A 12,500-nucleotide genomic window follows, 5' to 3' on the forward strand; every position below is an offset into this window, starting at 1 on the left:
TTAGATTGCTGTTTTGCCAAAATGGTTATTCCGGTGGTATAGTGGTTATCACACACGACTAGTAATGGGGGGACGTGGTTCAAATCCCGCTCTGTGCGAATTTTCTTTCCAAACACTTATTCAGTTAAAAATATGATTATTTGGGATGTGCAGAATCAGGGTTTCTCTCATATATACAATATAAACTATTTAATATATATACAGGGCGAATTTCATGTAATACATACACATACACATACACATTCTTTATTTAAACACGATAAAATTTAAAAGCACTGACGAGCTTGTGGGGTCGTGTGTTATTATATTAAAAATATTACGTAAAATAAAATGTGTACCATGTCGAAATGCTAGTTTAGATAATTGAGATACAAGGTAGAACTATTTAAGAATTGACACCTGCAACTAAAAAATAATAAATGGTCTGTAGAAGAGACTCAAAAACATTTAAAATCATTATAAAGTCTAGGGAGTGATTGAACTGAGTGGGCATTAAAATTAACATTTTTAACGTACGTGTCTTTCTTAACAATGCGGAAGAATGTCTTGAAGTTGTTTCCTGTGTAATGGGTGCATACGTTGTACCATAGGATGGCTCCTCTGTGTCCGACTTAGTTTTTCGGAAAATAGGAATTAAATCGTAGGACGGTAATCCTGTTACAGTTTCTAAGATTGTAGTTGGTAAAAGGCCTGTTCACTAAATAGGATAATGTTGGAGGTGATTCTTCGCTAACAATTTTATAAAATAGTTTGTACATATAGTCTATAGTGTTCCAGTTTGTGTGTTGATAGACATCAGAGGAGGGCAAGTCCTTGGGTAGCTTGTATATCACCCTTGCTGCCCTTCGGTGGAGAATTTCAAGGGAGTTTAGTTGCTCTGCGTTGATACACCCTCCCCACACAATAAGGCCATATAAGACGGAGAGTAGAATGACTTTAAAATACAAGTCCAGTAAGGCATTCTTACCTTCCAAATAGAATTCTCTCTTCCTTATATTTCACATGTGGAAAAAGTGATACGTCCAATCAACTTCCAATATAGCTTTTTTCACATGTGAAAAATATACCCAATGAGCATTGAGTAGAATCACCCATTAGCCAATCAGAACATAACACTCAAATGGGTTCCGAGGCGCTCCGGTTGAGAAAACATGTTTGTGTGTTTTCGCAAAACATGGCTTCAACACGTTTTGTTTCGCCTGAAACAACTTTAGAGGCTTTTATCGAGGAGCAAGCAAACAAAAACACGTTGAGTAAAACCAAAAGAGATGTTTCCTTTCTCAAAGAATTTATTAGAATGAAAGGAAAAGACGAAGAATTCGAAAACATTGAACTGAGAGAGCTCGACCAAATACTGTGCGCATTGAGTGCGCATTCATTCTGGCGGTGTAAAAAAGGACGGAGAAGAATATGAACCAACAACATTACGATCGTTTGTATCCAGATTTGACCGCTATTTCCGGAGAAGGGTTACCCCACAGCCATCATAGAAGCATCATAACATTCATTCATGACTTCAACACGTTTTAATATCTCGATAAACAGTGTAAGTCCAGTGGCGGATCTAGGGGAGGGGCCCAGGGGGCCCGGGCCCCCCCTTATTTTGGCAAAAAGTATATACTCTGGTAAAAATTGAGGCTAAATTTTTTTTTTGGGTTCACACTCAAAAAAACCGCCCCCCGGGGGGGGGGGGGGAATCTGGGCTAAATCACCTTTCTCTGGACGCCATTACGGCTGCAATGAACTTTCAGCTCCTACTGAAGCAAGCGAAAATCGCCCTGTGATTGGCTAAAGATGATACTGCTATCCTCCAATATTTTCATAATCTCGAGGCTAGGCATATTAGATCGAGGAAAAATGTTCAAGCCGGTCAAAAAATGGCGTCCAAACCCTGAAATCGAATGCCATAACGATCTATACTGACAGAATTATATCGCGCGGGATTTACGATTAGGTTGCGTTCTCCTTCGTTGAACGCAATTAATATTTGACTAACAGTAACAGTTTTTGTCGTCTTTTATAATACGCGCTCATCTCGCTATCTCCTATCCTGGAATTGACTTCTTTGCTTTCTTCGTTTGTCACAAAAGGCGTAGATGGAAGTGGAATTGATTTCATCCCGGTTTTTTTTCTTGTCGATACCAATATTATTCTTAACTTAACTCTTCAGTTGACAAGCTTGTCCTTATATCTCTCATATAGTAACCTGATATGGATTGTTTGCACTGTCAAACATACCAGCACGTCTAGCAGAAATAGGTGTTGTATGCCGGGATAGCAGAGATAACTTTTGTTATGAAAAATTTATGCAATTCTGAACCTCAGATATATCTATTGTAGCGTTCGTTGAATATTTTGTAGCCCCCAGGCCTTGGTTGTTTAAAAGGTTAATAACGCAATCCAGCCGATAAACACTTGCAAAACCAATTGAGTTATCCAGTGGCTATCGCTACCCATGCACTCTCCGAACAACTGGGGCTTGATTGGCTCACTCAGGTCTCGCTTACAAGTATAGAAAATCCTGCATCTTGTCATTTATGGACATGAGAGATGTTTTGAAAGGTCTCAAAATAGCGCTTGTCAATTTGAGAACTTTCACAACATCACGAGTAACAGGATCCTATGAATAGGAGCGAACAAATTCACTGTATTTATGGAACGGCGTTTTTACAGACCGAGATAGTTTTACATTGATTTTCCCACGAAACCAGATAATCACAAGTCTTGCAAGAGAAACTATTACCCTTGGAATTGAGAATGGTCACTGGTGCAAGTCAAATCTTGTTGAAGAACTAGTCAAAATATCTTGGTCTGCGAAAATGCCGTCACAGGGACCTACGTTTCTCGAAAGGCCCGAAACACCATTTGTGCGGAAACTGTCAAATGCTTGTTTTGGAAAGTAACAAAAATCAAAATGACTGTGAATTTTGACGACTTAAATCCTCTCCGTTCTTGAAATACAAAGGGGCATTGTGACACCCGAAAATGGCCCGTAAAGTTTCGGGACCTTCGAGAAACGGGCCCCATGTTATGGGTTGCTGCGAGGGACCATAAATCACGAAATGCACGATCAAGTTCGTACTGTGTTTACATAGACACTTCCGTTTTTCACTCTGTCACCTCTTTTGCACTCTAAACCTATTTATGCATTCGTCATTGGCCAATCACAAACGCCGAATATTCGGTTGAGTATTATCAGCTGATATACCAACAGGAGTTCATCAAGGGGAGCCGCTATCTCCCATACTTGGCCTAGGAGTCAATCCTTTCACGAATAAATTCATTTATAGAACGCCCCCCTTTGGAAATTCAGCACGCCCACTAATGTAAAGCCGCGGCTACACGAACGATTTTTTGCTAGCACCGGTGATACGATTTTTTAATAATTTGTCGCGTCGCCAGCGCGTAATGAAAATCGCAAGTGTAGCCACAATTAAACGGGCGACAGGACAGCTGAGAAAATCGCAGGAAAAAAATCGCGAGAAATTGAATAGTTGAATTTCTCGAGATTTTTTTTCTACGATTTTTTCAGCTGTCCTGTCGCCATTTCAAGGGTGGCTACACTTGCGATTTTCATCGCGGAAGCGCTGGCGACGCGACAAAATTTGAAAAAAATCGCATCACCGGCACCAGCAAAAAACCGCTCGTGTAGCCGCGGCTTAAAAGTCAAGGAAATTATAATACTTTTCGCGGGAAAAACCTGTTCTTCAAAATAAATTTACTCGGGAAGAGTTGACTCAAGGAATTAGCGGCAATAGAAGTTCCTGATACAGTATGATTGCGCCAAGCAAGTAAAATTGCTCATTCTCCAGATGTTCAGAATTAATCAAATTCAATTTGGCAAATGTCACTCGGTGCCTCTTTCCTTGCATTATGGTTAAATCATCTCATATCCACAGCGTGCTCGTGGAAATATTGTGAAATGCCATTATTTTGAAGGAAATCATGAAATTCAAACTTGGTAATTTTTGGATACTCATGTGATGAACTTCATATTCTTTCGCTTAATTTCCCACATATGTAGCTCACAACCGTACGTAAATTAAGCCTTCATCTTTTCTAATTTCCAATTTTCGTCTTTTTTAATTTCGTCCCGCAAAGACCTGAAACTCAATACGTCGAATGGTTATTGGGCCTTGAGGAGCATTGAAATAAAGAAAGTTAACTCACAAAAGCCACAAGGTGAGTTCTCTGAAGTCGTCGTGTCGTTCTTCATTGGTCGTCGTCCCATGTTTTTCGTCCTTTTTTCAATCGTGCCTTGCATGATCATCGGTATGCTGACTCTCGTGAGCTTCTTCATTCCGGCGGAAAGCGGAGAGCGAATTGGATTATGTGCTACCATTCTATTGGCTGTAAGCGTGTACCTGCTTGTGGTCACCGAACAACTTCCGGAGCAGTCGGAGACGCTACCTTTGATTGGTGTTTACTACACAGTGGTCATGTTTGAGATAGGGCTGGCGCTGACCGCTACTGTTTTGGTACTGAAGGCTCATCACGCTACGTCTGCGCCACCGAAGTTACTGACTTATCTAACAGGTTAGTTCATTGGCCTTAACTCCCTTCTGGTATAAGCAACCAACAGATCGTTGGTCTTTAACTGTAGTTGAGGCAAACGGCTTCAAATCGCGTTCGATTTTGATCTACATTTGAAGCGACTACATCGTGAGATAAACTGTAAAACCCTAAATTACTATTGTAGCTACCATGTCGACCAATCACAACCATGTTTTTGGCATTGATATGTTCGATTTTGTTGAACAACGATGTTGAAACGGTTTGTCCCCTTCCTGTCCCCCCTTCCCCCCGCCCTTCGCCCCCCACCTCTTTTAACCTTGTTGAATCGATGTTGAATGAGTTTAAAAGCGTTTCAATTTTTGCTTCAACACCCATTCATCATTTCTTTTGAGGCCCTCCCGGGGGTTTTGGAAAAGAAGGGAACATGGCTAATTTGAACTGGGGAAGAGGGGAACAATGTCAAAATATTTTAGGGAACAAGGGGAAAAAAAAAAAAAAACATAAGGGATAAAAAAGCTGGGAACAAGGGAACAAGGACCCTCCCCGGGAAGGGCCTCTCTTTTGTATTCGCGAATGTTGAATAAAGTTGGAGCCGTTTGTCACACTCTTTCAACATTGTTTGGTATGCCCGTGCGCACTTATCGGTCTCTCCATGACTTATCCTTCGTATCCATAGTAACAACCGCGACTGCAACGGCATGTACTAAAACCAGGAACACCGTAACACTCCGGAACACCCTGGAAATAACCAAAAACCCTCAATTTGGCTAACTTAGCCAAATTGAGGGTTTTGGGTTACTTCCAGGGGGTTCCGGAGTGTTCCGGTATTCCGGTGTTCCTGGTTTTAGTGCATGCCGACTGCAGCCTAGAACGGAAGACCAGGCCTCTCTCTTGAAGCTTTATTGAATCAAATGTTGATGACGGGTTGAAACCGTTTGCCCATCCTAGCAGTCAACATCGTTCAATGTCGTTCAATATCGTTCATTATTATTTATTCAAAGTATTTCCCCGTTTCTGATCGGTTAAAACCACACGCATAACTTACCATAACCAGCTGCTGTTCCCCAAATTTGGAGAGAAACTTCGTCATATTAAATCAATGACGTCAAAAGTGCAGCCCGCTGCAGATTATTGAACCGATGACGTCAAAATGACGTCAAAAGTGCAGTTCGCTGCAAATTGTTGAACCGTTGACCGAAAAAAGCTGGGGACGAGATTTTGTTATTTTTGTTGGAGGGTGCGAAATTGTTAAAAATAAAGCTCATTTTCTCCTTTAAGAGTTTGAAAATATTTTGAATATTTTGATCTCGGAGGATGTTATCCACCTCGGCCTTCGGCCTTGGTGGATAACACCCTCCTCGACCTGCAGAATTCTTCATATCCTACTCAGCCTCATTCAATAATTGCTAAATATCGTCCAACATCATTCAACAAAATCAAACGGATGTTGAAGCAAATGTTGAAGTCGTTTGGCCGAATCTGTATAATGCTGAATAATATAATTGAAAAAATACTCCGTTCTGATTGGCTAAAAAAGAGTGCAGTTCTCATGTAACAGGGGTGCAATTTACAAATGCACGTTTCCAAGCTTACAGTTGAATGACTTTTGGACGATATATATTCTTGTTGAGTGAGTTTGAATTTGACTAAAAGGAATCTGTTTGAATGAAATCCAAAGAAAATTAAAGCGCACGTGTCTGCCAAAAATTCAAGTTTGACTTTCTATCTTCCTTTTTTTTTCATCTACATTATTAATAAGTAATCACATGATCTCTTGTATAATTAGGTATAAATAAGCACTTGTAAACTTTTAAGACTACAAATTGCACGAGCCCGTATTCTCAAAAATTTACTTGTGCTTATTTGAACCAAAAGTATGCAAATTATTTTTCTTGAAAACATCAACAAAACGGCTTGCGGCCATTTTGAAAAAAAAAAAAAAAAACCGCGTCGGTAATTATCACGTAATAATTAATCACCTCAAGTGCAACCAATCAGTGCAGAGAATTTTCAATAATCATCTATGTAATTATGATGATTTATGTTAAACGTTGGCAAAAGTTTTCCGCATATGCCTTTACTTAGATGAGGTATAAGTATAGGTAATCAATGATTTAGAGCTGTAATTTGGAATAAATAAGCACGAGTAAATGTTTTCAAAGACGACCAAAATAAACCTTATTCCAGAATGGCCGCCATTTAGATATTCTTTTGTTTTTATTCAAATAAGCCCTTGATGCCTTGTTTTTAAACTTAAACTTCAAAAGAATATTTTATCTTGAACGAGGCAACAAGGGCCAATTTGTATCCGCATAAATCAGCGGCCATTTTGGAATAAGGTGTATAGTCACCTAAAAAAAATGGTGTGTTTTGTGTAGGGTCAGGGCCAAAAATACTAACAAAGACATGAAACAAAGGAACTTGTCGAGTTTCATAACCATCTCCATACATTAACTATGGCACAACGAAGATATAAAATTTGAAGAAAAAGAAAATTCCCGGTACTTCATTGCTATCTTTATAATCAAATGCTGATATCATTTTCTTTTTATACTATATCAGTCATAAATGATATAACCTGTAGGAGAAGAATGTTCACACGAAAAAACGGCAAGGCACCTGTACAAAACGCGGTACCTGGAATTGAAAAAGCCGAATCAGGAAAGGAAGAGGAAGACAAGCAAAATGTTGATGTTTTAGAGCTTGGCGAAGTTGAGACAAAGAGGCCGCGAATTTCCGTTGCCTTTAGCACCAACACGTTTGACGAATCTGCTATGAATCAAGAAACTTGGAAAGAGATTGCCATAGCCTTGGATCGCGTTTTCTTCTGGGTGTTCTTGACTTTGTTTGCGTTGTCTTCGTTTCTTGTTTATGGCCAGGCAGGACGTTTATCTTCAATTGATACATTCTAGAACTTCTTACATGTTGGGATATCGTTTAACTACAGATTTCTCTTCATTTACATAAATGTTTCTTTTAATTTTCCCAGTTAAAACGTCTTAAATCACCAAAAAACCCTAGATGTGTACATTATTAACACTTAAATCATGTTAAATACTGACATTTCATAGGTCATATTTACCTTTACCTTTACCCGTGTGAACATAGCCTAAATCTTACTTTTGGGTGATGGACTCTTGATGTCAGCGTCAGGAGGAAAATATGAGGCACACTTCAGAGTCATCAATTGACTGTAGTTCTGGGCAAAAGTCATGTTAAAGTCGAGGGAAAAGGTACAGGGACAATTTGCGAAGCTTATCAATTTGGCTTGCATCTAACTAACTTCACTTTAAGCCCTTGCCAAGCGCTTTTACTAGCTTCATTGTGTGGAAAAAACAGAAATTACTCAGACGAGTCCCCACTTTAAACGCACATGTGCATTCAGAAATGAAAAGGAACATCCTTGGACATTGCAGAGTTGTAATATATGCCATATTCGCCTTAGATTTTAATCACATTTACAAACTCTCGGTCTCGCCTCGAGTTTGAAAATGTGATACAGATCTGCCGCTCATATGGCATATATTACAACTCTGCAATGTCCAAGGATGTTCCTTTTCTTCCGATCACTATTAAAAACCAATCAACCTTTGCGAGCGAGTTCATTCCAGAGATGCTTAGAGTTGTTCATTTCTGAATGCACATGTGCGTTTAAAGTGGGGACTCGTCTGAGTAATTTCTGTTTTTTCCACACAATGAAGCTAGTAAAAGCGCTTGGCAAGGGCTTAAAGTGAAGTTAGTTAGATGCGAGCCAAATTGATAAGCTTCGCAAATTGTCCCTGTACCTTTTCCCTCGACTTTAACATGACTTTTGCCCAGAACTACAGTCAATTGATGACTCTGAAGTGTGCCTCATATTTTCCTCCTGACGCTGACATCAAGAGTCCATCACCCAAAAGTAAGATTTAGGCTATGTTTACACGGGTAAAGGTAAAGGTAACGTCTCTGTTACGAGCCTGAAGGCCCATTAAGGCCGGCGCTTATCTCCGGTTTCCGTAGCATGAAGCGACTAGATATCGAGCTGTAATTTGGAATAAATAAGCACGAGTAAATGTTTTCAAAGACGACCAAAATACACCTTATTCCAAAGTGGCCGCCATTTAGATATTCTTTTGTTTTTATCCAAATGTTTCCGATCTAAAAATCGTGCTGGATAGCCGTTTTGTTCACACGGGACCTGCTAACCTTACCATCAATCCGAAAAAGCGGGACCAGGACCTGGACCTCCGAAAAAGCAGGTTCAGGTTTTGAAACCATTTCGGTGCCAAATGGATCTGTCACCGTGTAAACACCTAGACCGGTTCCTTTCGGTACAAGCAGCGCAATTTAGGCATGGGCAGTATAGTTAAATCTCCTTCCTCTGTAGCCTTTCTCGGCGCCATTTTGAAAGCTTTCACGTGCATTCTGCGCATGCTTAACATTGCCATTCTTAGTATTTGCTCTGACGAAGGGCTAACGCTCGAAACGTCAGCTTTTAGAATCTCTGTACGGAGGCCAATTTACATCATCAACTACGTTGATAAAACCAAATTTTCGAAAAAAAAAAAAATACTAAGAATGGCATCCACCGTCAAAAATGGCAACGACTTTTACTAAACGGAAATTACTGGCAATGGGGAAAAACCTGACACCGGATTATTAATCTTCGGTAATGGACTCTAGGTCTACTGGCTCTAATCACTTTGTCTGTTTGGATGTTAAAATAGGATACTACAATTCATACTCTCGTGACCTGCCTGGCACACGCATGATTTCTTTATCGACGGACTCATAAATGAAAGTTGGAAAGATAATCGCAATGTATCTTCGAGCAACTTAATTATGCAGTTGTAAATGAAGCCCGAAAAAGCACCCCAGGTTGAATGGGATTCCGATGATCTTTCCAACTTTCAGTTCATTTTACTCCGTTCAGATTTATGATACTTGGTGTATCTAAAAAAAATTTCGGAATCAGGACTAGAGGATATTATATGACAGCGGGGGGATACGAATTTTATCTTTGAGGGTTGATAGTATCTCTCACCCAACGCGAGAACTCACTAAAAATTCATATCCCCGCGCGGTCATATGAGTGTATGTGTGTAAACCACAAGAATGAATTTAATACAGAATCAGAAACTTTAACAGAATAGGACGCAGTGACAACGCTTAATGACAACGCAACGAGTTCAAGTTCTAACATGGCGTTCTTTCGTGCAGTTGAGCACGTTTTTACTTGTCTTTTACGGATGCCCGAACGCACACCGCAGGTTAATGGTATCGCAGTGAGTCTAGATTTCTAGTCACCAGATTCCACATACTGGGGGCGGGGGAGTGAAGCAATTCGTTTGCTTCTTCTGAGGGTCTCGACCTGTGGAATCTACAGTTCAGTTCCCGTAAAGTGTTCGTTAGGATCCGTCAGTGTGACCTCCAAGGGATACAAGAGATGTATTGAACGGTTGGTGACTCCAGAGTTTTTTCTTATCTCTGCGGCTCTAACTAGGCCATCACTACCACGGAGAACTTTCTTTACGATTGCTATCTTCCAGGAACCTCGAGGAACATTTTCCGCGTGCATAAGTACAACATCCCTGACTTTAACAATCTCCTCCTAGGATCCTCGCTTCTTAGACTAATACACATGACGCTCCCGCAGCGAAGCAAGGTACTCACTCTTGAACCGTTGGACAAAGTGCTGAAACAGCAATGAGCGTCGTTTCAAGGCCTTATTGAGTTGATCATGTTCATTGAAATCTTCATCCTCCAACTCGTCAGGATCAACAACAGGGTGCGGCAAAGCAGTAATATCGAAACGATACAGCAACTTTGACGGTGTCAAGGGTTCTGGATCATTGACATCATGGTAGACGAATGTGATTGGACGATCATTCACGACTGGTTGTACTTCTTTGGTGAGTGTTTGTAGCTCGGGCAGACTGATGAGAGCACGACGAAGAACTTTCTTGATTAAAATCTTAACTACTCCAATCAGTCGCTCATGCATGCCTCCCCAGAGTGGTTACTTGGCAGGAATGTGCCTCACCTGAACTCTCTTCTGGGCAAGGTGATCCTGTACTGTTTGATCTTCTATGACTAGAAACAACTTCTGAATTTTTTTATTCCCTTTCCGAAATGGTTTGGCATTATCACACAGAATCAGTGAAGGAGTTCCATAGAGGGCACAGTGACCCCTGAATGCAAGAAGGAACTGATCGGTCGTCATGTCATCAACAATCTCCAAATTTACATTGCGAGTGGTGCTACAAGTGAACAGGCAGACATAACATTCCTCTGTCTTGTTACCCTTCTTGACCATAAGATGACTGGTAAAATCAATCCCCACTGTAGAGAATGGTGTCACCATGTTAAGGCGAAAGTCAGGCAAAGGGGGTGAAGGGGGTAGCTTGTATGCTCCGCCTATCTGGTATCGGCAGTTGACACATCGCTCGAGCACCCTTGTAATTTCACTTCGTGCTCTTGCATCTTGTTCGAGCATTGCATCCTCGAGTCTGCCAGGGGTTGAGCTTCAGATTAAGTTGACGAACCAGCTGAGGTCTGGGTTGGAAGTGCAGACGGGTAGGTCGCGTCTGTTCTTTAAGTAGGAACTCTCGTTCTTGCCTAAAATGCTGAATCTGGTGAGCACGAAGAATTATCACTTCTGCTTGGGATGTTTCCGCAGCTGTGGAAACTGGAATTTCCAAATCAATGACTGGCGTACAGTGGCGTGACCTACGTGAGCTACCAGAGGCATGCTTCAGGTTGGAGATGAATCTCAAGACATAGGCAATTGTGCCAAGGACGCGTTCATAGGACTGGAAGCGCGAGATGTCAATCAAGTCTGGGAGACTGCCCGAGTGAGATTGCGTACCCTGAACATGGCTGTCGACAGCTGTGGTTGAGACAACGTCGTCTTCTGCAAGGGTTGTGGGACTCCACCTAGGCCACCGTGAATGGTATGTTAACCATGGAGGACCTCGTTCCCATAGTGCTGATTGAAGGAGCTCATCTGCACTGCATCCACGAGAGAGTATGTCTGCACGATTGTTGGCTGAGCTGACATGGGACCAGCTGAACAAGTCAGTAAGCCTCAAGATCTCTGTCGTCCGATTGCGAATGAAGACTGCGAGTTGCTTGGCACTGAACAGCCAGTGAAGACAAATGGTGGAGTCAGTCCAGTAGCACGATGAGATGGAGGGGAAACCCTTGCTGAACATTTCTTTTATGGCTGCATGTTTAGATGAGGAAAGTTTGACCTTGGAGCCAATGAATCTGACCTTCTCATTGTGAACAAAGAAGACGCAGCAACCGACGGCAGTGGTGGGGCATGCATCACAAAATACATACATTTCTACTGGTAAAGTAGAAAAGTCCAAATAACGTGAGGTGACAAATGCTGAAGCTGCTTCAATTTCTGTAGCGATTTGGTTATACTGTTGCTGAAGTTCGTCAGGGAGACCTTCATCCCAATGAAATCCGTTATTCCACAGAGATGAAATGAATTTCTTGGCTGGAGCAAGGACAGGGGAGATGAGGCCAATAGGATCAAATGTTGATGAAGCAGAACTGAGGACTTCACGTCAGGAGGAATTACATTGGCTTTCCGGAAATTGTAGCCTGTCATCCCTAGGGTTCTAGGTCATGCCTAACAAGCCAGCATGATCTCTCTCAGAACCAGTCCTCATCTTGTCAATAATGGTGGCCAGCGCTGGCGAATTTGTGAATCATTGGCGCAGAGTCATGTCAGCATCCTTCATAACCTTACTTGAGATATTGTAATACTGAATGGCAGTGTCCTCATCATCTGCTCCAGTAAATACATTGTCACAGTAAAGCTTCTTTTCAAGGTCTTGAGCAACAAATTGAAAAGCTGGATCTTGATCTTTCTTATGCTTAGAAAGATGATGAAGAATTGTGAAATTAAGGATAAATGGAGAACTTGGTCCTCCAAAAAAGACAGACGCGTACCGATAAACTCTGATTAGTTTATCAGGGTCATCATCTTCAAA

At 41.3% G+C, this 12,500-nt stretch overlaps 3 protein-coding genes across 4 annotated transcripts in view; 1 reads left to right on the forward strand and 2 right to left on the reverse strand.

Annotated features, from left to right (window-relative positions):
- The window catches only part of LOC138016605 (neuronal acetylcholine receptor subunit beta-3-like), a 24,548-nt gene extending 16,881 nt beyond the window's left edge, over positions 1-7,667 (forward strand). For both annotated transcript variants that reach the window (XM_068863784.1, XM_068863783.1), the window contains exons 6-7: positions 4,102-4,536; positions 7,078-7,667. In XM_068863784.1, coding sequence (XP_068719885.1) covers positions 4,102-4,536; positions 7,078-7,427 — 785 coding nt within the window. In that variant the 3' untranslated portion in view covers positions 7,428-7,667. The remainder of the gene's footprint in view (positions 1-4,101; positions 4,537-7,077) is intronic.
- A 2,459-nt stretch (positions 7,668-10,126) lies between these two features.
- Positions 10,127-10,858, reverse strand: LOC138017430 (uncharacterized). The gene is made up of 2 exons (XM_068864518.1): positions 10,518-10,858; positions 10,127-10,430 (listed from the first exon to the last, which is right to left on the reverse strand). Exons 1-2 carry the CDS (start codon positions 10,856-10,858, stop codon positions 10,127-10,129), a joined length of 645 nt encoding a protein of 214 aa, XP_068720619.1.
- Positions 10,859-10,958: 100 nt separating this feature from the next.
- Positions 10,959-12,500, reverse strand: part of LOC138017431 (uncharacterized) — a 2,336-nt gene continuing 794 nt past the window's right edge. The window contains exons 2-3 of the mRNA XM_068864519.1: positions 12,257-12,500; positions 10,959-12,001 (exon numbers count right to left, since the gene is read on the reverse strand). The exon at positions 12,257-12,500 is cut by the window's right edge and continues 124 nt beyond it. Of these exons, the coding sequence (XP_068720620.1) occupies positions 10,959-12,001; positions 12,257-12,500 (1,287 nt within the window). The remainder of the gene's footprint in view (positions 12,002-12,256) is intronic.

This window comes from Montipora capricornis, chromosome 9, assembly GCF_036669925.1.
Source record: "Montipora capricornis isolate CH-2021 chromosome 9, ASM3666992v2, whole genome shotgun sequence".
Classification (NCBI taxonomy): domain Eukaryota; kingdom Metazoa; phylum Cnidaria; class Anthozoa; order Scleractinia; family Acroporidae; genus Montipora; species Montipora capricornis.

Coding starts and splice junctions, on each gene's coding strand:
- LOC138017430 (XM_068864518.1), bottom strand. CDS start 10,858: ATGGTGACACCATTCTCTACAGTGGGGATTGATTTTACCAGTCATCTT. Junction 10,431..10,517: donor GTGAGGCACATTCCTGCCAA/GTAACCACTCTG, acceptor TGCTCTCATCAG/TCTGCCCGAGCTACAAACAC.